Source organism: Cnephaeus nilssonii (genome assembly GCF_951640355.1).
Source record: "Cnephaeus nilssonii genome assembly, chromosome: 7".
Taxonomy (NCBI): Eukaryota; Metazoa; Chordata; class Mammalia; order Chiroptera; family Vespertilionidae; genus Cnephaeus; species Cnephaeus nilssonii.
Genome location: NC_137078.1, coordinates 4168501 through 4191864, shown reverse-complemented (window position 1 = coordinate 4191864; position 23364 = coordinate 4168501). Strand labels below are relative to the sequence as shown.

General features: G+C 47.9%; 1 protein-coding gene across 2 annotated transcripts in view; it reads right to left on the bottom strand.

Moving 5' to 3' along the window:
- Window positions 1-10239: 10239 nt before the first annotated feature.
- ACAD9 (acyl-CoA dehydrogenase family member 9) overlaps window positions 10240-23364 on the bottom strand; it is a 78406-nt gene continuing 65281 nt past the window's right edge. For both annotated transcript variants that reach the window (XM_079777911.1, XM_079777912.1), the window contains 10 exons: window positions 18450-18525; window positions 16773-16843; window positions 15800-15919; window positions 15422-15550; window positions 14337-14416; window positions 13423-13549; window positions 13126-13203; window positions 12480-12608; window positions 11688-11760; window positions 10240-10852 (listed from right to left, as the gene is read on the bottom strand). In XM_079777911.1, the coding sequence (XP_079634037.1) occupies window positions 10752-10852; window positions 11688-11760; window positions 12480-12608; window positions 13126-13203; window positions 13423-13549; window positions 14337-14416; window positions 15422-15550; window positions 15800-15919; window positions 16773-16843; window positions 18450-18525 (984 nt within the window). In that variant the 3' untranslated portion in view covers window positions 10240-10751. The remainder of the gene's footprint in view (window positions 10853-11687; window positions 11761-12479; window positions 12609-13125; window positions 13204-13422; window positions 13550-14336; window positions 14417-15421; window positions 15551-15799; window positions 15920-16772; window positions 16844-18449; window positions 18526-23364) is intronic.

The following is a 23364-nucleotide window of genomic DNA, read 5'->3' as shown; positions in this document are numbered from 1 at the left end:
GCATATATGTGTATACTGTTAAAAATACTACTCAATGTTTTACACCTATTCAGCTTAACAAATGAAATATTAACAATATTTTGTTTTCTGTGTACCACTTATCCCAGAAGTTATCACTATCCTAAATTCTATTTCATTTGTTTTTCCTCTTAATGTTTACTGCAAATATATTTGTAAATATTTTGTTTAGATTTGCGTATTTTTGAACATTATAAAATGGAATGATACTGTATATAATCTTCATTAGCTTTAACTCAGTATTGAGGAGTTTCAACCATGTTTATGTGTCTAGGTGTAGAAATATACTACAACTAATTGATGGGCATTTGTAGTTTCCTGTTTTGCTATTTAAACAATATAATTGCAAGCATATTGTTAACATGTCTTTTAAAAATATATGCAAGATATATAACTAGAATTATAATTGGTTAGTGGCATTTTCATTTGCCAGAATAATACTTTAATTTCCAAAATGGTTATACCAATGTATACCCAGCAACCATGCATGATTTCCAATTATTCTATTTCCATGCACACAGGTTATAGCCAGACTTATTGTTAATCTGATGTGTAATAGTATCACATGGAGGTTTTAATTTGCATTTCATTGTTTACTAGTGAATTTGAATATGTTCATAAATTTGATAATTTTTTAATAAAAAATTTCCTTGAATTTTAAGTGTTTTAATGTTCTTAATGCTAGCCTGGTGGCATTTTATATGTGTGGCATATATCATCTGCTGTCTGACTTGTCTTCTCACTCTCTTAATGGTGTCTTTTATTGATTAAAATTATTTTAAATTTTTTAAGTTTTCCATTTCTTCCCTTATGACTTGAATTTTTTGCCTTAAGTAATTATTTCCTACCCCTAGGTCATATAACTATTGTTTTGTCCTAAAATTTTTAAAATTTTGTTCATTTAAAAATTTTTAATCCATCAGGAATTTATTTTTTGCATGAGGCTAAGAATCTATTTCTTCCATATGATCAATGATACCAGCAACTTTGCTTAAAAGTCCAACCCTTCCCCAGTGATCTATACTGCCAAGTCTGTCAGACCAAGTTGCCATTTATGCATGAGCCTGTTCATAGTTGGTTGAGAGCTTTATTGAAATTGCATTTATGAATGTAATATTCTCTTCAAAGAACCAATATTCTCCATTGCTCTTTTGATTTCCATATTATACCTTTATTTTCTACTAGAGGCCCAGTGCATGAAATTTGTGCATTTGGTGGGGGGGGATTGTCCCTCAACCCAGCCTGCACCCTCTTGCAGTCTGGGAGCCCTCAGGGGATGTCCGACTGATGGCTTAGGCTCACTTCCCGTGGGGAGTGGGCCTAAACTGTCAGTTGGACATCCTTAGCTCTGCCACAGAGGCAGGAGAGGCTCCCACCACCAGTGCTGTGCTTGCTAGCCGTGAACCCAGCCTCTGGCTGAGCAGCGCTCTCCCCTGTGGGAGTACACTGACCACCAGGGGGCAGCTCCTGTGTTGAGCATCTGCCCCCGGTGGTCAGTGTGTGTCATAGTGATGGGTCATTCCACCGTCGGGCTATAAACCGGCTCTCCGACATCCCCCGAGGAGTCCTGGATTGCGAGAGGGTGCAGGCCAGGCCGAGGGACCACACTGGTGCATGATTGGGGCCAGCGAGGGACATAGGAGGTTGGCCAGCCGGGGAGAGACTGTAGGAGGGCACCAGTGCATGTCCAGCCTGTCTCGCTCAGTCCCGATCAGCTGGACCCCAGCAGCAAGCTTACCTACCGTTTGGAGCATCTGCCCACTGGTGGTCAGTGCACGTCATAGCGACTGGTCGACTGTCTGCCCCCTGGTGGTCAGTGCATGTCACAGCGAGCGGTTGAACAGCCTTAGAATATCTTAGCATATTACACTTTGATTGGTTAAACGGACGACTGGACACTTAGCATATTGGGCTCTTATTATATAGGACATGGTTGATTTCTGCTTATTCATTTTTTTATTTTTAGATTTACTTTGTTCTTTTTCTAACTTCTTCTGATGGATATTGAGATAATTGATTTTAAGCATTTATCATTTTATTATATTCATTTTGGCTGTAAATTTCCTATGAACATTAACTGCATTCCCCAAGTTTAGATACATATGTTCATAACGACTCAGTTAAAAATATTTCTAATTTCTTTTCTTTGACACATGGGTTATTTAATAGTATACTGTTTAATTTCCAAATACTTTAGGATGTTTCAGTTACCCATATCTTTTGTTACTGAGTTCTACCTTGGTTTTATTGTGTATCTTCTATCCATTGCTGAGATTTGATTTGTGGTTCAGCATATCAATTCTGGTAAACGTTCCAACTTACTTGAAATATATGTGTATCCTGTAGTTGTTGATAATGTTCTATATATGTCAATTATGTCAACTTTTTTTTTCAAATCTTCTATAACCTTATCTTTAAATTCTGTTTCTTCCCTCACTAGAGGAAGTCTGTTAAAATATCCAAATACAATATGATTAGGGATTTTTTCCTTTCTCCTCCTATGTATTTTTTTTTCCAATGACAGAATTTTATTTGTAAAAGCTCCATTTTTGGCACATAGATAGTTTTATGAATCATTTCATTTATAATATAGAGAAGAAATGTAGTAGAGTGATTATGAGCACTAGCTTTGTAACCAAATATTCTAAGATTTAGATTCTAGATCTGTAGGGAGCAGTTATAGGGTTAAGCCTTGGATTGACCGGCTGGCAAAGCCGCAAACAAGTCTCAGCTTAGAGGGCACAGCCCTCGTAGCATAATTAAGCTTGATCTTGTGATGCTCCCTAGATCTTTCCTGGGTAGCTAATGGGCTGTGGGAGGTGCAGCAAGTGTTGCCAAAACAAGTGAAACTTACAAGAACATTGTAAATTACCTTGTTTACCTCTGACTATAAAATAAAGGCTCAGCTTGCAGACAGGATCTGTTCTGTGGTCTCAGCCAGGCACAGAAGATCCACCTAGACCCAGCTTATTCTCTTTGTCTGTCTTTTCTTCATCCTTCGCCGGCCCTCCCTCAGGCTCGCCGAACCCTTGGCTGTGCTGGCAAGGGACATAGATCTACTACCCTTTAAGCTTTATAACCCTTGATAAACCATGGAAACTTATAGTTCCAGTTTCCTCAATTGCACAAGGTAATTAAAAATTCTGGGTCCATAGAGTTATAATGAAGATTTAATCAGATGATAGATGGAAAGCATTTAAACAATACTAGCAAATGCTGGCCACTATCATTAAAAAAGGCTTCTATTCTTATATATACACTGAGTGGCCAGATTATTATGATCTCTGAACGCATAATAATCTGGCCACTCAGTGTGTGTGTGTGTGTGTGTGTGTGTGTGTGTGTGTGTGTGTGTGTATGTATACTAGAGGCCTGGTGCATGAATTTGTGCATGGGTGGGGTCCAGCCAGCCTGGCCAGGGGGTGGGGACATGGTCGAACTCCTGGTCGAGGGGACAATTTGCATATTAGCCTTTTATTATATAGGATATAGACTGAGTGGCCAGATTATTATGCGCTCAGAGATCATAATAATCTGGCCACTCAGTGTATATCCTATATAATAAAAGGCTAATATGCAAATTGTCCCCTCAACTGGGAGCTCGACCGAGAGTTTGACCAGGGGGTGGGGCCGGTGGCGGCAGCAGGCGGCTGGGGAGAGGGAAGCACTTCCCCCAGTTGGTGGCAATGGTGGCGGCAGCCACTTGGGACCCTACCTGTGCACAAATTTCATGCACTGGGCCTCTAGTGTGTATGTATGTATGTGTATATATATACTAGAGGCCCGGTACATGAAATTCGTGCACGGGGGTGTGTGTCCCTCAGCCCAGCCTGCACCCTCTCCAATCTGGGACCCCTCGAGGGATGTCCGACAGCCTGTTTGATGCCTCTCACAATCCACAACTGTTGGCTCCCAACTGCTCGCCTGCCTGCCTTCCTGATTGCCCCTAACCGCTTCTGTCTGCCAGCCTGATCACACCCTAACCACTCCCCTGCCAGCCTGTTTGATGCCTAACTGCTCCCCTGCCAGCCTGATTGCCCCTAACTGCCCTCCCCTGCAGGCCTGGTCACCCCTAACTGCCCTCCCCTGCAGGCCTGGTCGCCCCCAACTGCCCTCCCCTGAAGGCTTGATCACCCTCAACTGCCCTCCCTTGCAGGCCTGGACCCTCCCCACTGCCCTCCCCTGCTGGCCATCTTGTGGTAGCCATCTTGTGTCCACATGGGGGCAGCCATCTTTGATCGTATGGGGGCAGCCATCTTGTGTGTTGGAGTGATGGTCAATTTGCATATTACGCTTTTATTAGATAGGATACACACACACATATATTGTGCAATAATATATATGTGTGTGTGTGTGTATATATATATATATATACACACACACACACATATATATATATATATATATATATATATATATATATACACACACACACACATATATATTATTGCACAATGGCTTTCTCTCACAGAATATTCACTTGTGGTTTTCTTATGTCGTTTTCTTTTTTTATACATTAACCCTTTGCACTCACTTGCTTTTTTCTCGATTCCTTTATTCTACTCGGGATTTAATTTTTTAAATACCCCAGATTTTACAAAGCGCAGCAGTAGAATAAAAAACTGGAGTTTCTTTTCATACAAACTTATTTATTTGGATTTTTTTATATTTCAAATTATTGATACATTTAAAGAGTAATTGTAATCTCGACATCCGAGTGCAAAAGGTTAAAGTTAGTAAAATGCATAAAACCTTAAGTCTTTCACACACATATACATATAGATACTAGTGGCCCGGTGCACGAATTAGTGCATGGGTAGGGTCCCTCCTGGCCAATCGGGGCCATCTCGCCAGTCCTGATCCAGGCCGATTGGGCCAGTCAGCCGGGGGGAGGGACTGTGAGAGGTTGGCCGGCCGCAGGAGGTTGGCTGTGGGAGTGCACTGACTACCAAGGGGCAGCTCCTGCATTGAGCGTCTGCCCCCTGGTGGTCATTGCGTGTCATAGTTACCAGCCGTCTGGTCATAATGGTCACTTAGGCTTTTATATATAGGTATCTGTGAAACCATTACTCAAATCAGCATGTAGAAGCATTCTATCACCCAGAAAATATCATATCCCTTTTCCGTTAACTAACATCCTGAAGTGTCACCATATTAGTTTTGCTTGTTGAACTTGATATAATGGAACCATACAGTATGCCTTCCTGCATTAGCTTATTTTCAACACACACACACACACACACATATATATACTTATAAATATCTGTAATAATGTTGAACACTTGTTCATATGATTGGCCATTTGGATATCTCATTTTGTGGTGTGCCTGTTAACTATATACACTGAGTGGCCAGATTATGATGATCTCTGAACACATAATAATCTGGCCACTCAGTGTGTGTGTGTGTGTGTGTGATGTGATATATATATATATTAGAGGCCTGGTGCATGAATTTGTGCATGGGTGGGGTCCAGCCAGCCTGGCCAGGGGGAGGGGACATGGGCAGTTGGCTGGCCTGCCTGCTGGTCGAACTCCTGGTCGAGGGGACAATTTGCATATTAGCCTTTTATTATATAGGATATATACTGAGTGGCCAGATTATTATGTGTTCAGAGATCATAATAATCTGGCCACTCAGTGTATTTTTCCTCTATTTAAAAGAAGTTTAGTTGAATTTTTCTTACTGGCTTGTGGGTTTTTTATTTTATTTTTATTTGGACCAGTTGTCAGTCACATGTATTGCAAATATATTTTCCCAGTCTGTGGCTTGCCTTTTCATTATTTTAAAATCAATTAAAAACAAAAACAAGACAAAACAAAACAAAAAAATCTGCAGGCTCAGGTTCTTTACCTTCTTATTTACAGTATTGCTGTTGTGGGATCTGATGTTAATCATACTTTTTCTTTCACAGGTGCCCTGCTCTTTTTCTCTGTTAGTTTTCAGAATTCATCTTTGCCTTTGTTTTAAATCTCACTAATAATGTGTCCAGGCTTGGAATTTTCCTTATCAATTCTGATACTCATTATTTCTTCAAAGGTTTCTATTTTTACTTTCCCCTTCCTTTGGGGACGTTAGTAGATATTGCTACTTCTATTTCCATTCTCTAAACTCAGGTGCTGTGTGTACCAGTTCCAGTGGCCTTAGGCAATGTCAAGTTTCTGGCCCACTGTAGACAGGAGGGGTTGGGCTGGATGACCTTTGGCAGGGTTCTGGAATGAAATGGCAGCTCCAGTATCCAAGAGTCAATATCTGCATGGGAGCCATGTCCCAGAGCTGAACACAAAAAGATAGATGGTGGTCAGGGGCCTTGTATAATGACTGGTGTCTCTTCCTTCAGAAAAATACTATAGGAGCCTACCAGGTTGGCAAGAAGTCTCCACAGTCTCCATGAAGGCGTTTAGAATTGATGCCCCGACCAAAGATGCTTTCTATAACTACAGTATTCAGATCCTGAATTGCACAGAGCTTGCCAAGAAGTGGCTGTATCAAGAGATGGCCAAGGTGAGTGAGAGGCTTGGAATGTGGGAAACAATCAAATGCTTATACTCCAGACAGGATAATGAGTTTACTTATCCCATGAACTCTGTCCTCTATGACCGTCTTGCCTGGAGGTAAGCAGGAGATCTCCGGTGGGTGGAGAGCCAACCAGCTAGGGGGACTAGACAAGGGATCAGGTGCTGGGAGAGGTATTCTGTTCCAAAGCTAAATGTTAATTCTCCACATGCACAGGTGAGCCAAGAGGTCCTCAGTGAATGTTCAGATGTTCACAGCTGCAAACCACTGCAGGTTCCTCACCTCCAGAGAGCACTTTGTTGCTCCTTATAAAAAGCATCTGTCACCCCAAAGGAAAAGCCTTGGCTTAGATTCCAGCACATGGTGACTTTACAAAAGAGCTTCTGTCAAAGGAGACAACAGTGTGGAACTTCCAGGGCTGCTGCACAGTTCAAGTCACTTCAATGCCCCCTTGTCAGGAACTATCACTATACCCTCAGCTTTTTCTGACACCTACGTAGAAACCTGAGGCTCAGTCAGCCCTATCCAAGTCTGCCACCACCCTTGCATCCCCATGTTTGCTCCTCATTTCCAGGATCCAAGAAGATTCATATATTCACAGAATTACCTCTCAGCCTTGGTGTAGTCTCAGGGTTCAAAAGAAGAAAAAAAGCCGAGAAGAAATCCCACTTGGCCTGGCTCAGAGCCAATGGATTCCGAGTGGCAGGCCTTCACAGCAGTACTGAAAGGAACAATCACTGAGCTGCTGCCCACTGGCACCACTGCAGAACTGACTGAAGTCCAGAGGGAGGAGCGGGGCTCAGATAGGAACTTCCCTGACTTACTGTTCCAGATTTAGGAGTGGAGGGAAAACATATTATTTGCTGATTTGCTGGAGCTTGTGCTGGATCAAGAGAGGCGGGACCAGCACCCCCGGGACTGATCTATACAAGAAGCCACTGCCTTTCCTCAGGCTGCGTGCTTCTCCAGCATTGAACCCAGCCATAACAGACAAGACCTTTGCAGAACCAAGCCTCCTGATGCTACTGGCGGCAGGAGCTCTGGGCTGCTTTCTCTCTTCAGCAGTATTCATTTTGTCTTAGATACCCATGATTTAGGAAATCAAGATTCAGAATGGGTCTGCTATAACAGACTGAATGCTGGGCTGGAACTCAGGAGTCCCAGGTTCTAGTTCCAGCTATGTGACTTTGGGCAAATCCCTTTATTGCATTGGGCCTGGTGCATTGGAAAAATTTAAAGGCTTGCTGAGCTTCAACACTCTGGTGCCCAAGACTGGCCTCTGGAGGCATAGCCAACAGCTGGAGGCAGAGAATCTGGGCTTCACTGGGACCTTCCAACTCCCTTCCAGCTCAAGACACTGCCATCTCCCTCTGTGGGGGAGTATGGGGTCTTGCTACCTTAATCCTTCTGCGGCTTCCTTTCTTTCTTTCCATCCTTCTGTTCATGAAGACCTCCAGGTCATTCATAGATTGGCAGAGAACCTAAATTGGTTGGTTTACAGAGCCAGAACCTTTGTCTGGAGAGAAATGGGTTTTCTGATAAAAATTTTTGCCGGAGAACCCTTGACCAGAAATCAGGATGGCGTTTCTACCCCCTCTGACTCCCAAGGGCACCAGAGACAGTTCCATGGATAAGAGGAAGTGCTGACAAGCTCCTGGAACCTCTCTCTCCTCACGTGTACCTTACTGCCTCCCTTCAGAAACGGCCTTGGGCTCTGGGCTGTGAAGATCTGCTTTCTGCTGGTGTGTCAGAAGCTAAGTCACTGCTGTGGCCCAGGCCAGGAAGCCATGCTTGCCTCACTGGCCAGAGTGCTCTGGTGGGTTGCACCACAGGCCTCCCCAGCACAGGTTCCCTGAGCATCTCAAGCCTGTGCATATTGCTGACAAATTATAACAAATACATGCCAGGGCCTTCCCTCCCCACAACAGGTTTAATAAAACTTAGAAACGGCCGGTGAAAGAGAGAGACTTGAACTAGTGACTCCAGCCTTTTAAACTCAGTTGGACAGAGTCCCTGTTGCTGGCAGAGGACTTCCATGCCACAGGCCTAGAGTGAAGCTCTTCCTAAGGACTGCCCAAGTGGGGTGGGGACTGCATGCTTCCCAAGTACCCCCTGCAAAGGAGCTCCGTGCACCTCCTTTCCCAGCACTGTGAGAAGGCATGTACTCTCCATTTTGTGCAAAATGCCTACTTGCCAACATTTAAGAACTTTGAGTTTATGCCCAATCGGTGTGGTTCAGTGGTTGAACATCAACCCATGAACCAGGAGGCCATGGTTCGATTCCTGGTCAGGGCACATGCCGGGTTATGAGCTCAATTTCCTGTGTGGGGCGTGCAGGAGGCAGCTGATCAATGATTCTCTTTCATCATTGATGTTTCTATCTCTCTATCCCTCTCTGAAATTAACAACAACAACAACAAAATATATATATATATATATATATATATATATATATATATATATATATATATATATATATCATACCTAATAAAATGGTAATATGCAAATTACCATCACTCCGCTACGCCCACGATTGGGCGGGCTGGAGGCGCGGGGGGGTGGGACTCGGGGTGGCTGGGGTGGTGATTGGGCCAGCAGGACGCTGAGCTCGGAGCTCAGCGTCTGCGCCAGGGCTGTGCTGCAGCACAGACAGGCCTCTGGGGCAGCGAGCCGGGCGTTTGTGGCGCAGGCGGGCGGCGTGGCTCCCAGGGGAGGAGTCTGGCGGCAGTTGGGCCGCAGGAGCGCGCAGCAGTGTCCCGGTGTCCGCAGAGGACGCGGGTTTCCAACAAGGCAGAGGAGGCAGGCGGCGGCCCCAGCATTCCTGGGTGGGAGGCGAAGGCAAGACCCCGGCCTGGGCTCCGGCCGCAGGAGGACCATGCCCCCGCCCCACCTCGCCCTAGGGGCCCAGGGACTTCGGAGCTGCCGGCCACACCGGGTCCCGACCAGCGGACAGACAGCCTACACGTGCATGATTAAATCATGCACTGGGCCTCTAATATATATATATAAAACTTTGCGTTTCATTGGAAACTTATTTCCAAAGTCACAATATTTGTGAACTTTTACCCTGTGAAGATTAGCTACCAAAACCCTGGCAGAATGTTCAGGCCAACCCTACTATGCCAGGTCAGGTCTCAGCATTCCCAATCTACTCCTTGCCTTTTCTTTCATCAAGCAGACTGCAACTTATACTTGGAGGAAAAGGAGTGAGCCTTCTCCTCCCATCTCGAGGCAACATCTACAGTGGTCTTTTTGGGGGGAACCCCAAGCCACCCTAGAACTAGACCAAAGCTTGAAACCTGCCAGTGTGTTGGGACCCAGTACATACAGCAAGTAACAGCAGAAGGAAGCCTGGAGAAATGCAAAGGCCTGTTAGTGCCACCTAAGGATACCTTTTGTCCCCACTTCAAAACTAGAGGGCAATCCTTGCAAAGAAAACAGAAGAAAAGCCCAGGTGGGAACAAGCATATGTTGTCATGTACCAAGCAATGCTGTTGTCCAGCCATCACCTGAGAGGGATCAACGACAGGGCTCATAACCCCACGGCCCTGCAGTGGGAGCCTGCTCCTCAGCTTTCAAGGCCTTCTCACAGGTTGAGGACAGGAGAGACGAGCCATCACTAAAGGGTGGTTCTTAGGTTCATGCTGTCATCCAGTAAAGGCTGGTTCTGAGGAAAAACATGACTAGAAGACTAAACACAAACTGTGCCATTTTATATTCTTTTTTGTTAAGTGGTTCCTGGTACATGTTTTAAGTATATTTTGCTTCTAGTCTGAATGAATGACACATACACAGCTTTCAAGCTATTTCTTGGGAAAGGTGTGGTCTAGTAGAAATGGCCGTCCATGCCCAAAACAGGTCCCCGCAGGCTCATGCCACAGAGGCAGCAGCACGAGCCCCAGTTTCCATTCTGAAGTCTCCTAATCTAATAGCGTATCCTCTAATTCCAGGTCTCAGCAACTCCATTCTCTCTCTATCCATCTCCATCTCCATCTCCATTTAGAACCTGGGATGATCATGTTAGGCAGCAGTGCTCACAGATCAAGCCTAGAAGAGGCTTCCCCAGGCTAAGAGAAAGACCTTCAGGTGAAGACTGGGAAGAAAGTTCGACTTAAAATAACCCCAAGTCCAACACCTTCTGGAAAAGGTGAGTTGTCCAGCAACAGGCTGTGGCCTGGGGGCTGGCGGCAACAGTGACCACCGTCCCTCCCTCTTCTTCAGGATGTCCGGTCCAAAGGGTGGGCACAGATGTATGCTCGCCTCTCTAGGACCTGCTGGGACACTTTCTTGATCTGTTCATCTAGATTTTCTGGAGAATCTGGAAGGGAAAGGAGACAGCGGTTGATCTTTCTGCATTGTGACAATAGGAATATTGCTGGAACAGTTTTCCTAACAGCTTGTGGGTATCCCCACTACTCCTCCAAACCCCCAGGAAGTGATTCTGGGCTGTACATATAGACTTTACTCTGAATAACAAAGGGCTCATCTTGTTAATCCCTAAAAACTCTAGATCCTGTGGGAGAAGGCACTTGCTCAATAAAAGACCCTTTGCGATGCAAGCCTATTATTGCAGGAGAAGCCATCTCCTCATCTTCACAGCACATTAACAGTCAGGTCAGCACTGAACAGCACCCCGAGCCAGAACCTACACAGAATTATGTGCCCCTCTCCACAATCTCTTAGCAACAGGGCTGGGCTCCGTTGGGACACATGATGTGAAGCCTTGAGGCCAGCAGGACTGTAACGGTCAGAGGAGAATTTAAGCTATACATTCTAAGGCATGGCCACAGGAGCATTCCAGACTGAGCCGACTGAGCAGATGGTCTAGGACAGCATCCCGGGACATCGGTGAGAGGGGGGGCTTCCTCTCCACTGCAGTGTTGGAATGAAAAGGCGGGGAACTGTCTCCTTCCTCTGTGAACCTTCACTGTGCAGGTGCTGCAGGGCCCGCACCAGGGCTCTGGCAGGGCTGGCACCTGCAGATCCGTGCTCCTGCCTCGCTGCCGGTGCAGGTCCTACTCAGCCCTCACTCACGGCAGAAGTTTGTGAGTAGCCGCAGGCCATGGGAGCCTGACAGGGTCCAGAAAAAGCTCACCATCAGCAGTTGCCTACAAGCAGACCCTTTCCTTCCTCCCCCAAGCAACCCTACTCACACTTGTCCAGCTGAGATAAGGTGAAGAGATTCTGGCAATAAGCTTCTGTGCAGAAGATGTTGGCCAACAGAACCTGCCAGAACCGAGGTCAGAGAGAACCTTGAGATCTCTGGGCCACAGGGCTCCCCCTCCCTGGTGAATGACCTCTAAACTTCAAAGAACCCTGGGCAGCTTGGCGGGGGTCAAGAAGCCTGGCTCAGAAGTCACACAACCTTAGGTACTAATTCCAGCCCAAAGCCAAACTAGCTCTGTCCCAAGAGCAAATTACTCAACATCTCTGAGCTTCAGTTTCCTCTGCTGTGAGAGACATCACAATTCCTGTGGCCACTGGCTATGTGAGTCTACGCACATGAAGACCAAACCCATAGCAGGCGCTCAGTGACCCTCCCGCAGGGTGAGGAGGACAGAAAGGTGAGGGCACTGGGTTTAGGACTCCATCACTCACCCACCCTTTCCTCTCAGGTGGGAAAATGAAAGGGAGTGGCCTTGTGTCCTGAGCAGACATGGAGCCTCCCTCCCACTGGAGCTTCAGTACTCACCACAGCCACACTCAGCAAACCCACCAGCCTCCAGGTCAACTGCTGCACGGACCCTGCACTTGACTCTCACTCTCTGGGACTACAACTGGGGTGCCAAGCCCCTTGACTTGCCCAGCCCTCCCACTTAAGACTGCTAAACTGGGCCATGCCACTCAATGATCCCATCCCCCAGCCACCGGCCGCAGTTACACGCAGCAGGACAAAACTACCTGTGTGTGGGCGAGCAGAGCAGGGCAGGGCAGGGCAGGCTCACCTCATGGTCATGGTTCCGGAGTCCTGCTCGCATGGAGCGGCTGGCCCGAGACAGCACAGCTGTCATGCCATACAGGTTGATGAGGATGTTGGCCACCCGCTTCAAGACCATCTGCTCCTCCACGATGGTCTGCGAACAGAGCCCGGGGTGGAGGCCTGTTACCTGCGATCCCATCGCCCACAGGTGCTCCCTGGGCACACTTCCCATCTCGGAACCGCATTTATGCCTCGGGATTGTGAGAAGTTGGCTCACGGTAGCTGCCTGTTTTCCTTTCCCTCTGTCTAGATTTGGGCAAGGGTAAAGGTAAGACCAAGTCCCAGGAACCTGGCTGAGACCAGAGCCAGGGCTTAATTAACACATCTTCAGCCGCAGAGCCTCCCAGATCAGGTCGTGAGATTGAGGCCCTGCTGAGGCTTCCCCCACAAATGCGGGAGCCTCTCTTCATCTGGAGGGGGCTCCCCAGCAAGGCACCCACCCCACACCCCTGCCTCCCCATCCCACCCCTCCATGGTGAGTAGATTTCCTCCTGGGCTTGGTTCTAAAGGTGGACACTTGGTAAAACATTATCTCATAGGTGCTGGCCCCATTTCCCTGACCCCAAAGTTGGAGGGCCTGCCACTCCCGGGTCTGGCAGCGGCCTGACTACCTTGCCAAAGCGGAGCAGCAACGTCTCCACAGTGCGCCCAAAGTAATACACGTTCTCCTCGAGCTTGTTGGCACTGTCCTGGAGGCCAGAGGAAAGGACTCGGCTCAGCACCTCCTCCCCGTGTGCCATCCTGTCCCACTGGCATGGCAGGGGCTCCAGGGCCCAGGCCTGGCTAACATGTGACAGGGTGGAGACGGGACATCAGCTGTCCCTCAGACTGGTCCTCCCCACCACCCCTGGCCACATCCCTTCTGGGAGAAAGGTATCGGACAGGCTATACCCGCTGGGCTCACTCACCGCAACACTGGGGTGCACAACTCCAAGATCCCCTGTCAGTCCCAGGTCCACGGTTCGGCCCAAGGAGTCCCGAAGCCTCCGGCCCACGGTCTCCAGGACAGTGGTCACATTGCCCCGTTTAAGCTCGCTGCAGAAAGCCCCTGCCCCATGACCTGAGGCCCTGCTGTTCTTCCCACTGCCCAGCAACAAAACCCCCACCAACAGGTACCCCAGAGCTCTAGGGCACCCATTCCTTCTCCCTGACTATGCAAAGCCATAAAGTGCCAACCCAGGCCCAATATGACCTTCCCCTAGTCTGGGCATGCTGGGCACCTGGCTGCAGGCTGAGCCCGGCCAGCCTGTCCGAGAGCAGCCAGTCTCCTCTGAGGTGGAGCCATTCTCGTGCTCCCGCCACAGGAGTTGAGCCACCCCAGCTTCCAGGTCATTCTTTTCCTGTAAGTATTCTGCAATATGCTTTGGGCAACCCGTTCTTGGGCCCCAGCCGTGATTTCTAATTGCCCTGGCCTCAGGATGGGGATTGAGAGGAGCAAGAGGGCGAGAACAAGGGAGGGAGAAAAGAAACAAATGTTCTTGTGTTGGCCTTGGAGCCTGGCATCTGTTTAAGGGGCACCTCTCATTCCCAGATCCTGAAAACAAAAGTCCCTGCAGCACGGGAAACAGGAACAGCCCAGGGAGTGAGCCCATGGGCAGGGCAGTGAGGGCTTCCCTGAGCAGCTGGCTCCTCCTGCCACCCTCAAACCATGGCCGAGCTCTGGTCTGGCTTCCAAGGCCAAACACTCACTGACCAAGGCTCCTGCCCACCTTCCCTCTCTCCAGGCAGCCAGTGAATGGGCTCAGCTCTTCAAGGCTATACTGCTCGTCCCCTCTTGTTTTCCCAGGTGGGACCCACGGAGCAGAGTGGGAATGGCACCTACTTGATCCTTGCTGTCAGGATGCGTCCAGCGTGCTGCAGGCCTGTCAGGGCGATGTACATCCGGAGAATCTCATTGGTTCCCTGTGGTCAGCAGTGTAGAGGTCAAAGCTGCCCATGGAAGTTAGCCCAGCATCCTGCATGTGCGACTAGGTGACTGTGCTACTGCCCGCTCGCTCACAGCGTGGAGGCTATTCAAGAAGGGCTATGAGCTTTGTAGTTTCCCCTGCCCTGAGTGAAGAACCGAGGTCCGGTATGACCTGGCTGCTTGTCTCCTTTCCATTCCCTCCTCACCTGCTCCATCACCTGCCCAGCCCACCAAGCAGGACTGGCAATACTCCCACAAAGGCTTACTTATTACTCCACTCACTTAGAGCGGGCAGGTAAGCTCCTGTCTGGGCCTACTCAGGATGCTCTACTCCCCTGTGGTTGGTCCACAGAGCCCTCCCCTATGCCTGGTCAAAGTCCTTTCTGCCCTCAAGTGCAACTGCTTCATAAGACTTCAGTCCCTCAGGAGAGACGCACCTCTTTCTCTCACTCCCTGGTATCCTGGTTTCCTCCTGGGTCAGTCAGTCCACACAATCAAGACCACTAGCACCCCAAAGATGGGGTGTGTCTGAGGTGTCTCTCTGTCCCCAACCCCCGATTTCTTCCCCACCCAGGACCCTCCCAGCACCTTTAGGCTTGTGAATTCATGGGGGACAGCAATTAGAGAGCAAGAACTGCCGGGCTGGAAAAGCCCTCAGAGATGACCCTCCTAAGCTCCCTCAATATACTGAGAAGAAAACCCAGACCCAGACAGAGCTTTCACGGCCTTCCTATGAGGAGATCTCTGCTTGTCCCACCACAGCTGGCAAAAGTGACTTGGAAAGACCTGCGGCGGTTTGCCAGGAGGTGGTAGGCTCAACAGAAGGCCCTTGGAAGTGAGACCTTGGGTGGAATGCTTGGCCTCTCAGTCTGCAGAACAGGGTCTAGACAGGGTTGTGAGGACGGTTAAATGAGAGAACGCAGAAGCCAGCCTGGGCCCAGAACCAGGAGGCTCAGGGGGTCCATGGCAGAATGAGGTGGATCTGGTATCAGGGCACGCACCTCAAAGATGAGCAGGATGCGGGTGTCACGCAGCATGCGCTCGTATGGGTAGTCCCTCATGTAGCCTGAGCCCCCGAGGATCTGCAGCGCCTCACTCACGCACTGCCAGGCACCCTCTGAGCTGAACACCTGCCACAGAGCCGGGAGAAGGTCAGTGCCAAATCCCTTGCAAAAGGAGGGCCTCAGAACAGGGGCAGAGTGGCTGGGGATGGACTGGGAGGCTCAACAGAGAACTGGGCTTTGAGATGAGACCGAGCGAGGCAGGAGCTCCGATTGCCACAGTCTCACTGGATGAACTCTGGCCAATCCTTTGTCTTCCTTGACCACACAGTAGCTAAGGAGCTTTCCTCAGCTCCCCTCAGGCTGTGCTGGGATTACCTTCACCATGGCAGCCTCGATGGAGCAGTCAGGAAACCCTGGTTGGTCCAGCATCCCTGCAGTGAGGTAGGCCATGCTTTCCATTACATAAGCCTTCTGAGCCATCAAGGCAAACTTTTCCTGGAGTGTTAAAAAAAAATCAAGAAGCATTTTACATGTGCTGAGAATCAAATCTGCCAACCAGCAGAGAAGGTAATTAAGTCCAAAGCCTCACACTATACAAGAGAACGGAGCCTGAGCATTCACAAAAGGGTGTCACATTCCTGGCCTGGTGTAAGACCTTTTCCCTGGCTCCTCCACCGACCATCAGCCTCCCTTCGCTCCACAGACTCAGGTCATTCACCTCACCTATCAAATACCCCGTCACTCAAGGCCCTTCACAAGACAGCCTTAACTTACCTCTCCAGCCACTTCTGCACATACTCTATGCCCCAGCAGGCAAAGCAGAGCTTCTTGCTTTTCCAAACACACCAGATACTCTCCCCGCTCTAGCACTATGGTCCTGGCCTAGCATCCCTCCTTTGGATTCTGCTTTGAAATCCTACTTGCCTTTCAGGGTCATTTTTATATACCAATTCCTCCGTAAAGTCCCTCCCACAGTAGTGGTCTCTAAAAGTGGATAAAATCGCCCTAGCTGGTTTTGTTCAGTGAATAGAGCGTTGGTCTGCGGACTGAAGGGTCCTGGTTTGATTCCAGTCAAAGGCACATGCCCGGGTTGCTGGCTCAATCCCCAGTAGGGGGCGTGCAGGAGGCAGCCGATCAATGATTCTCTCTCATCATTGATGCTTCTCTCTCTCCCTCTCTCTTCCTCTCTGAAATCAATAAAAATACCTATTTTTTAAAAAGTGTCACATTAAATAAAGCCTGTCCTCTTCCCCAGTCACTTACAGAAGTCACCAGTAAGACAGTGAAAGACACACTTAATGCTCACACAGTGAAATCCATACAGGGCCACTTGTACAACCTTTAGTACCTGAATTAATCCAAATTCACTGAGGCTCCTGTTGAACTGCTTCCTCGTGCAGGCATATTCTGCAGTCATTTCTGAAGGAGAACAGCGTGTTTAGAAGAACCATTTTCTGGGTGTCCTACGATAATTTCCTAAGGCTGTCGTCACCACCTTCCAGCCCTCCGGCAGAAGCTATGTGAAACCGTCTGCTGAGACCAAGCCCCTGGAAGACAGAGCCCTGCTTTCCAGCGCAGCCAGGCCGGAGGAGGGACGTCCATGCGCAGCGGTGCCCACAGCACACAGGACAGACGTGAAGCACGATGTGAAGTCAGACATAGGTCTGAGTCTGGTACTTTTTCTTACCAGCTGGTAGCCCAAGACAAGTGACTTCACCTCCCTGAACAATACCACCGCCCTCACAGAGTTGGGAAGGCTGCACGGTGCAGGGGGAAGGCGCCCGCACCAAGGCGTGCCCCCATAAACGCCCTCGGCAGAAGTAGGGCTGGCTCACACCTTCACAGCTGTTCATCCCCAAAGCAGGAAGGCTGTCTGTTTTGAAAACTTGGGCCTATGGCTTCAAAGTGCGCAGATGTGAACGCAAGCTGCGTCATGGTCCCAGCTGCGAAGGCACCCAACTGAAGAGGGAGCATCCCACCCAGTCAGCAGCCCCGCCCCTACAGTCGTATGATCCAATCACAACTGCTTCTCACGGTGGGCTCCGACGGTAAACAGGCACCCACATTCACACATTTCCGGGACTTAGGATATCATCGTTCTACATGCTTTGGGAAGAGGCTGGCTGTGAGCACCCCCACAAAGCTCTTGTACTGAAGGATTTCCAGATGGGAAAGAAATCCAGAGGGCTTCAGGGTCTTGGGAGCAGCTCAGCAGAGTGAGACAAGCCCTGAGCTTGGAGTTTGACAGGATCAGCTTTTAGGCCCAGGAACATGGCCTTGGGCAAAAGCCTTACCCTCTCTGAGCATCAGTCTCCTCATCTATAAAAGAAAGCTAAGAACCCAAAGCAAAGCCTTCCCATCCCACCTTGCCCTGAACTCTGAGGAACTTCATAAGCACTCAGTGTATGCAGCCCCTGGGTATCTCCCACCATCCGTAGCCGGTGCCCCCTGCATTTCCCACAAAACTAATATAGTAATTATGTTCCATGCCCAACAAAAACCCTATAGGGCTATTTTAAGTTTACTGGCAAAGGAAAATCCAGAATTCAGGCATCCTAACAGAAAAAAACAAAGGGAAGATAGAGAAGCTGAGAGATCTGGGTTCCAAACCTGATCCCACTCCACACCCACTGTGGAAAGAGTCACCTACAAAACGGGGATCTTGGGAGAATCAGGGCTAATGTTTAGTGTCTGGTTCGCACTTGGATGCTCACTAAGCAGCTCTGCTCCTAGTGGTCAGAGCAGTTACCCCGTTTCCTCTCCGACAAAATGCCCACTCCCTCCTCCTATCCTTTCTGAGCAGGTAAAACGGAGGCGTGCTGGAACATGGCCACTCACTCTTTGGGGACAGACCGAGTACATCCTTTGGTCTAAACCACAGCCCAGGTCCTAAGCCTGAGTGAGACCGTGTGCCCGGTGTTCTGGCTCAGCACGTCTGCTGTGAGCACAGCAGAGCTTCCAGGCTGGAGTGGAGGCAGCGGGGGCCAGGCGGTACCGCAAAGGTTCCTGTCCCTGACTTACCTACCGATTAATTTCTTGAGCATCCCGGCCACGGCGCTGCCCATGCTGAACCGCCCGCTGTTGAGGATGTTCATGGCCACCTGCAGAGAAAGCGTGGGCTCACTGTGGATCCCACTCCCTCAGAGCCCTGCTCGCCCACATTGTGCTGGGAACAGCCCAAGAGCTGGAGGACTGAAGGTGACAGACCACAACAGTGCTTGTCTATCTGTACCAGAAGGTTTGAAAACAAAGGTAAGTCCCTAAAGAACTCTGTGCCAGCACTTGGGCTGAGTTAACGATCTTGCCAATGCTCACTGAGCAGGGAGAGAGCACAGTCCCAACACTTCAAAACAAGGTCACACCATTACTGCTGTGGCTCTCACAAACAACCTGAGTCACCTCCTCAAAAAGGAACTGAATAACCTCATTCCCAAAGAACACGTGAATCCTTAGTCCCCGGGGAAAGGAGTGGTAACTAAGACTTACTGGGTACATGCTGCAAGCTACTTACACCTTACCAACACTACTTCAGCATCAGGGTTCTCACTGACAGACGAAGACCTTGAGGTTCAGAGAGGTGAGGTGCTTCTCCCAAGGCCACACAGCAAACATCTGCCTGCATGTAGGCCTATGCTCTCTCCACTGAACCAGCCCCTTCACTGCCACGACATGCTCCTCCCCCACCAAATTCCTACAATGATGACATACTTCTTAAGGAGCTTTGTCAGTTTCTCTCCTCTTTACCAATTTTAACTTCCTACCTGATGCAGATGATGAGTGGCTTGTGATGAGGGGCAGCCACACATTTGTGTGCACACACTGCTTCCTAAGTACTAGTCTATCTAGACTCATGGTGGTGTCCCCTTACCGACTAACAGGGCGCAGAGGCAAACAGCTGACTAGGCAACAGGTGGCCAGTGGTATAATGGAGTAAAGGGGGTACACAAGTCCAGTGGGAGTGGGTGGGTATGTTTCCTTTGGTGGAGGAAGAGGGTATGTTGGGTAGCAAATGTTCCCACCCAAGAGATTCCTCAGCTGGGTCTACCTGGCCATCCCAGGGAGAAAGGGCATCCCAAGTCCAGCATCGAAAGGCAGGGCTGGGGCCTGGGGGCAGAAAGGTATCTGTGAACTAACTCTATAGTTTTCCTAAAAGCTCAACTGAAAATGCAATACTGCTTTTTATTGATGGCTTTGCATTATAAAACAGGCAAATCAATTTGCATTTATGTTTACTTGTTAAATCAATGGTAGAATCCTGCAAAACAGATTCTGTGGGACCGGAGAGACTGGACACAACTGCTCCAGCTACTGGGAAGTACAAGTGTTGGTTCTAAACACAACCCAAGGCAGGTGGAAAATATGGAGGGCAAGGCCAAACCCTGCTCTGGATGGGGAAGGGAGCTGGCTTAAGTCACATCATAGTGTTACATTCAGGTCCTGCCCTGCCTCTTTGGGGGGGGGGGGGGCGGGTAGGGAGGAGAGGGGGGCGCCTCTAACTCTAACTTCAGACTTGATGTCTCAGAATGTGGGAGGACACTGACCAGGATAGGAAGAGGGAAGAGGAAATCCCATCTGTATTTCCTCTTCCCTCTTCTTAAGTGGGCTTTCAAAAGCTAGCTCATAGTTTTATGAACAAAATTTACTTCATAGCCCCTTCATGCTTAATTCTTAACTTCACTTAAAACAACAAAACAAAAATAAAAGGAGAAAATAATTTGACATTAGGTCTCATTTCCTGTGGATTAAAGACCTGATGGGTTTAGCCACATCTGAAAAGGGGCTCACGAACTCGAAGACTGATCTTCCTACTTAACCTCAGTCCTCTCCTCCTGCCTCAGCACTTGCACTTTATCACCTTCTCTACTGCAAAATAACTCCCTTCTATAATCCCCATAAGTACAGTCTAAATCTGTTTTCCCAGATGCAACCCATTCTTTCAACAGCCTCTGTCAGTTAACTGCCTCTGTGCCCTAAGCAGTCTGACTACTGATAAAACCTGAAGGCACTAGAAGAAGCTCTTACTTTTATCTCTCACTAGTAGCCCCTTGCAGGAAGATTCCTGCAATAGGGCTTCCTGCTGCGCTCTCCCCCGCCCCGCCTGCTTGCCTCCCTTCTCCGCCGGCCCTGTCTGCTTGCTTCTCCGCAGCTTCGCTCCCTTCTGCAGCACTGGGCTTCTTCCTACGCTGTCTTGATATGCAAATTAACTACCATCTTGGTTGGGTTCATTTGCATACTCGCCCTGATTGGCTGGTGGGCGTGGCTTAGGCGTAGTGAAGGTGCGGTCAATTTGCATATTACTCTTTTATTAGGTAGGATCAGCCACTCAACTGTCACCTGGCTTTTGGTCATTTTGTGATCTCTGGAATCACTGAGGTGTGTCACCCTTTTTAGTAATTAGGCTGACTGGAAAATAATCCCACTAAATTAATAAAGGGATTTATAAATCTATTTTTCTTTGCATATTAAAACAACAAAAACTTTTACCTAACACAGTGGGAAAAATGTAATGCAGTGTCAGGAATGTCTAGGGGCAGGGACAGCCTCCACGCTGAAGGGTAGACATTGGTCCAACTTCCCAGCAGGTAATTTGGCAACAAGGATCAAGAATTTAAAAACACTCACGCCTTCTGACCCAGTAACTTCACTAGTGGTGTTTAAACTCATGAAAGAACTAGAAAAGTATGCAAAGCCCTAGCTGGTTTGGCTCCGTGGATAGAGCGTTGGCCTGCGGACTGAAGGCTCCCGGGTTCAATTCCGGCCAAAGGCACATGCCTGGGTTGCGGGCTCGATCCCCAGTATGGGGCGTGCAGGAGGCAGCCAATCAATGATTCTCTCTCATCACTGATGTTTCTATCTCTCTCTCCCTCTCCCTTCCTCTCTGAAATCAATAAAAATAAATTTTAAAAAAGAATCCTTAAAAAGAAAGAAAGAAAAGTATGCAAAGATATATACAAAGATATATGCCACGCAATGTGGTTCTGAGTAGAAAAGAAGTGAAAACACTATTAAATTCCCATTCCTGAGAACCTGGTAACATTCAACTTGGCATCACTACATGAAGCAATACTATTCAGTGTTAAACACTTACAGCAATATACATTTACTGGCATAAAAAGATTATTATGTGGATCCCAAAGCAGAAAGATTCATTTGATGTGAACCCTAAGAAGGAATTTATCCACTGAAATGGATTCCCCATAGTTAACCAAGGGCCCACGTTTTATAAGTAAGAGCCTAGCAGGCATTTGCTGACAGGGGCTCATCCTGTACTCTATACCTCGAAGAACCTCAGACTGAACCCCTGCAGGGAAACCCTGGTTTGATCTTTACCAAGGGACTGAAGTCTGCCCTCTGCACATTCTACGCCTCCTGTATATGAAACAGACCTAATTTTACAGGTCTGAGAGCCTGGGTGACAACTTTTGCTATAACAGGGCCTCCCCTTCGTCTCAGTGGAACACAATTTAGGCTGCTCCTTGAATCTGTGTCTCCTGGGCTGCAGCTCAAGTAAATGCTTTTAATTCTTTTTTATAGTCTAAAATTAATTTTGGTTTACATTGGGATTATTGATAAATGAAAAAATGCAGACTACAGTTCACATTCACACCAGATTTAAGGGACGAAGGGTCTTTATAAAAATCTAGAAAGATAAGCACAAAAATGTGAACACTGAATGCCAATTCTCTTGGGGACAGGTTTCAGAATTCATTTTTCCTCTTTATCTATATTCTCTAATTTGCAGATCTTCTGGGTGACCAACAAGCCTATCACGGCACACAGACTGCTGCTCGACGTTTGTCTTTCCCCCTCCAGCACCCTCTGTTCCGCATTCACCGAGCAGCATCCTGTCAGGAGCACTGGCTGATGGCACTTATCTGATTCTCAAGACATGGGGAGGAAGGTATTGTTTTGTTCTCTGCTTCACAGCCAAGGGGGTAGGGGATCTCACCAGGGTAAAGATAGTTACCTAGGTGATTCAGTAAATTAGGACAGGGCAACCACCACAACAAAAAAGAACATTTAAAAGCAGGCAATGGATTTAAAAAGACGTTTTTCCAAAAATTGCAAATAAACACATGAAAAGATGCAGTATTAGTCATTAGGGAAATGCAAATCAAACCACAATGAGATATGATGTCACACACTAAGATGGCTATAATTTTAAAAATGGACAATAACCAGTGTTGATGAGGATGTGCAGAAATTAGAACCCTCATACATTGATGACAGGAATGTAAAGTGGTGCAGCCACTGTGGAAAATAGCTGGGTAGTTCCTCAAAAAGTTAAATGTACAGTCACCATATGACCCAGAAATTTCACTTTTAGGTAAATACCCAAAAGAACTGAAAACATATTGTTCACACAAAAACTTGTACACGAATGTTCATAGCAGCATTATTGATAATGGCCAAGAGGTGGAAACAATAAGAAGGTCCATCAGCTGATAAATGAATAAACAAAATGTGGTCTATCCACACATGGAATATTACCCAGCCTCTGAAAGGAATAACAAACGCTACCACTTGGGTAAACTTTGAAAACGTAATACTACATGAAAGAAGCCAAACACAAAAGGCCACATATTTATAACATTTATATGACATGTTCAAAATAGGCCAATCCATAAAAACAGAAATTAATAGTGATTGCCAAGGGACGGGGAACTGGAAATGGGAGGGATGGCATTTTTTTCTGGGGTGATGGAAACGTTCTGGAATTAAACCTTGGTGATGGTTGCACAAAACATAGTGAATATACTGAAAACAACCAATGTGTACCATAGAAAACAGTGAATATTAAGTTATATGAATTATCTGTCAATAAAAGTATATTAATAAATTTGACTCAAAAACAAAACCTCTTGGGGCTTCAGGCCCCAGGGCTGGTCACTGGAGAAGCACAGGTTCTGCTTTATCGTGCGAGCTGGAGCGGAGTCCTG